This window comes from Clupea harengus, chromosome 9 (genome assembly GCF_900700415.2).
Source record: "Clupea harengus chromosome 9, Ch_v2.0.2, whole genome shotgun sequence".
Taxonomy (NCBI): domain Eukaryota; kingdom Metazoa; phylum Chordata; class Actinopteri; order Clupeiformes; family Clupeidae; genus Clupea; species Clupea harengus.
The window spans coordinates 23,765,803-23,768,302 of record NC_045160.1 but is presented as its reverse complement, the minus strand read 5'-3'; the positions used below and the strand labels follow the sequence as shown (position 1 = coordinate 23,768,302).

At 39.3% G+C, this 2,500-nt stretch overlaps 1 protein-coding gene across 1 annotated transcript in view; it reads right to left on the bottom strand.

Moving 5' to 3' along the window:
- Nucleotides 1-2,500, bottom strand: part of dscamb (Down syndrome cell adhesion molecule b) — a 155,412-nt gene that overhangs the window by 44,281 nt on the left and 108,631 nt on the right. The window contains exon 9 of the mRNA XM_031572911.2: nucleotides 729-908. Within this exon, the coding sequence (XP_031428771.1) occupies nucleotides 729-908 (180 nt within the window). The remainder of the gene's footprint in view (nucleotides 1-728; nucleotides 909-2,500) is intronic.

The window sequence follows — 2,500 nt, the reverse complement described above, 5'->3', positions numbered from 1 at the left end:
CTAATGTAAACAGTGAACAGCTTTGAATTCAATTGTCTTATATGAACTAAACTAAAATATGATATAAACTAAATATGTTCACATGTATATATTATAAAGCAGCGAAAGAACAATGTATGTTAAATCCTACACGGTTTCTCCAGAAAGTCTCTGTAGGGACAGGCGATGGTCTGTCTAGCTGACGCATGAGTCAAGAACACACACAACCCCCACAGCCTCAACAACATATTCCTGTCCACTGTAAGAAACAGACAAGGGAGAAAGAGAACGGGAACAAGAGAAGAGAAGAGAGGAGAGGAGAGCGTAAAAGAGAAGTAAAGAAGGGAGAGACTATTTGGAGGAGAAAGCATGATATGGTTTCAATGCAGAGGAGAGAGAATGAGGACTGAGGAGAGAGAGGGCAGAGGAGAGAGAGATAGAGATAGATAGAGAGAGAGAGAGAGAGAGAGAGAGGGGGAGGGCAGATGACAGAGAGAGAGAAAAAGGGCAGATGAGATAGAGAGAGAGAGAGAATGGGCAGAGGAGAAAGAGAGAGAGGACAGAGGAGAGAGAGAGAGAGGCAGAGGAGAGAGAGAGAGAGAGGGCAGAGGAGAGAGAGAGAGAGGGCAGAAGAGAGAGAGAGAGAGGGCAGAGGAGAGAGAGAGAGAGAGAGAGAGAGAGAGAGAGTGTAAGTGAGGCAGAAGTGAATGTGTCTGAGGGGAGGTAGACTGACTGACTGACTGACTCACTTTTGACGGTGAAGTACATGGACTTGCTGATGTCGGTTCCCACGTCGTTGCTGACTTTACACAGGTAGTACCCGCTGTCCTCCTGCAGAACGTGCTTGATGAGCAGAGAACCGTTCTCCAGCAGCTGGATGCGAGAACCCGTGTTCAGCAGGATCGCCTGGAACTGGGGAACACCTTTACCTGAAGAACCGAGAAGGAAGAGAGAACGTTGTTGTCATACTCTCATACAACATCAAGACACTCTAACAGAAGATGCTAAAGTTTATAGTGTATAGTTTGAAACACATCATAGAGCATTCATAAGGATTTATGACACAGCTATACACATTTATAAATTATATTTATACATATTTACACACATTTAATGCTTGAAATAAGCACACAAAAGAGTGAAGTTGTCTCCAATCTCATACAACATTAACAATAGCATTAAACTTAAGGCTTTATATCACAAGGTGAAAATATAATTTGACTCATGTTGCTTATAATATTAATATTAATATCAATAATATCTCCCATTCTAGTGTTATAAAGCAGTCTTTGATGTGTATAATTTTAAACCTATTTGTACAGTTCTAGATGCTTAAGTCCAGTATCACACAACACATATTCATTATAACCTTCATAGAGGTACATATAATGCAGGAAGGATACTCGATGGATGTTATGCATAACCAAGACTTTGTTTAACTTTCACTAATTTTAAACTGATTTTTAATAAAAAGAAAAGTAAGACAAAAGTATTATTCTGGTTTATTTGGTATAGTGGTATATAGATCAAGACATAAATCAGTAGAGTCTATGAACCAGTCTCTGAAATACCCCGTGGCTTCTGAGGTTTAACAGATAGACACAAAGAGTACATCTACATGAAAATAAGTGTTACAAAAACATACAAAAAAAATGGAACAAAAAAGAAATGTCAACATCTGTCCACGACAAGGGGATGACCTCTAACGTGGGTGATTACAACACTGCCTGTCTAAGCAGGTGGAAAAAAAGTCTTAAAAAAGTCTTAAAAAAGGGGAAACCCAAATCTGTGCATGTAACTCATCTAGAGGACTGACTCATCCTCTGAAGTCCAGCTGCTCTTACATAAAACAACTGAGGATTTAGCTTTTTCCCATTGTGTGTTAACATATGATGGCTTGTTGATTGGATTGAGGGATTTGCTTGTGAGAGATGTTTGAGATTTTGGGACATTATACTAAGGATTAAGATTAGCAGGGGTTATACATCAGTGCAATACATGGTTGATAATAGTGTGTGTGTTTGTGCGTGTGTGTGTGCGTGTGTGTGTGTGTGTGTGTGTGTGTGTGTGTGTGTGTGTGTGTGTGTGTGTTTTAATCCCACACAAAAGGATACCTAGGAGTTCCCAAATCCCCATATACATAAATACAGAAGAAAAAGGACCATAATGCTACAATGCTAAAGAGAGATAGTTTGTGTCAATATCCTTTGGCAATTTTGTGAATTGAATTTTAATTTGAATTTAATTTTGAATATTAATTTGAATTTGAGAGAGATAAAGATAGAGATAAAGAGAGGGAGAGAGATAGAGAGAGGCAGAGAGATAGAGAAAGGGAGAGAGATAGAAAGAGAAAGAGATAGAGAGAGATAGAAATAGCGATAGAGAGAGGGAGAGAGAGACAGGAAGATATAAAGAGAGAGAGATAGAGAGAGAGAGAGAGAGAGAGAGAGAAGAGAAGAGATAGAGAGAGAGAATAGAAAGGATAGAGAGAGGGAGAGAAGAGAAGAGAGTAGAAGAGAGG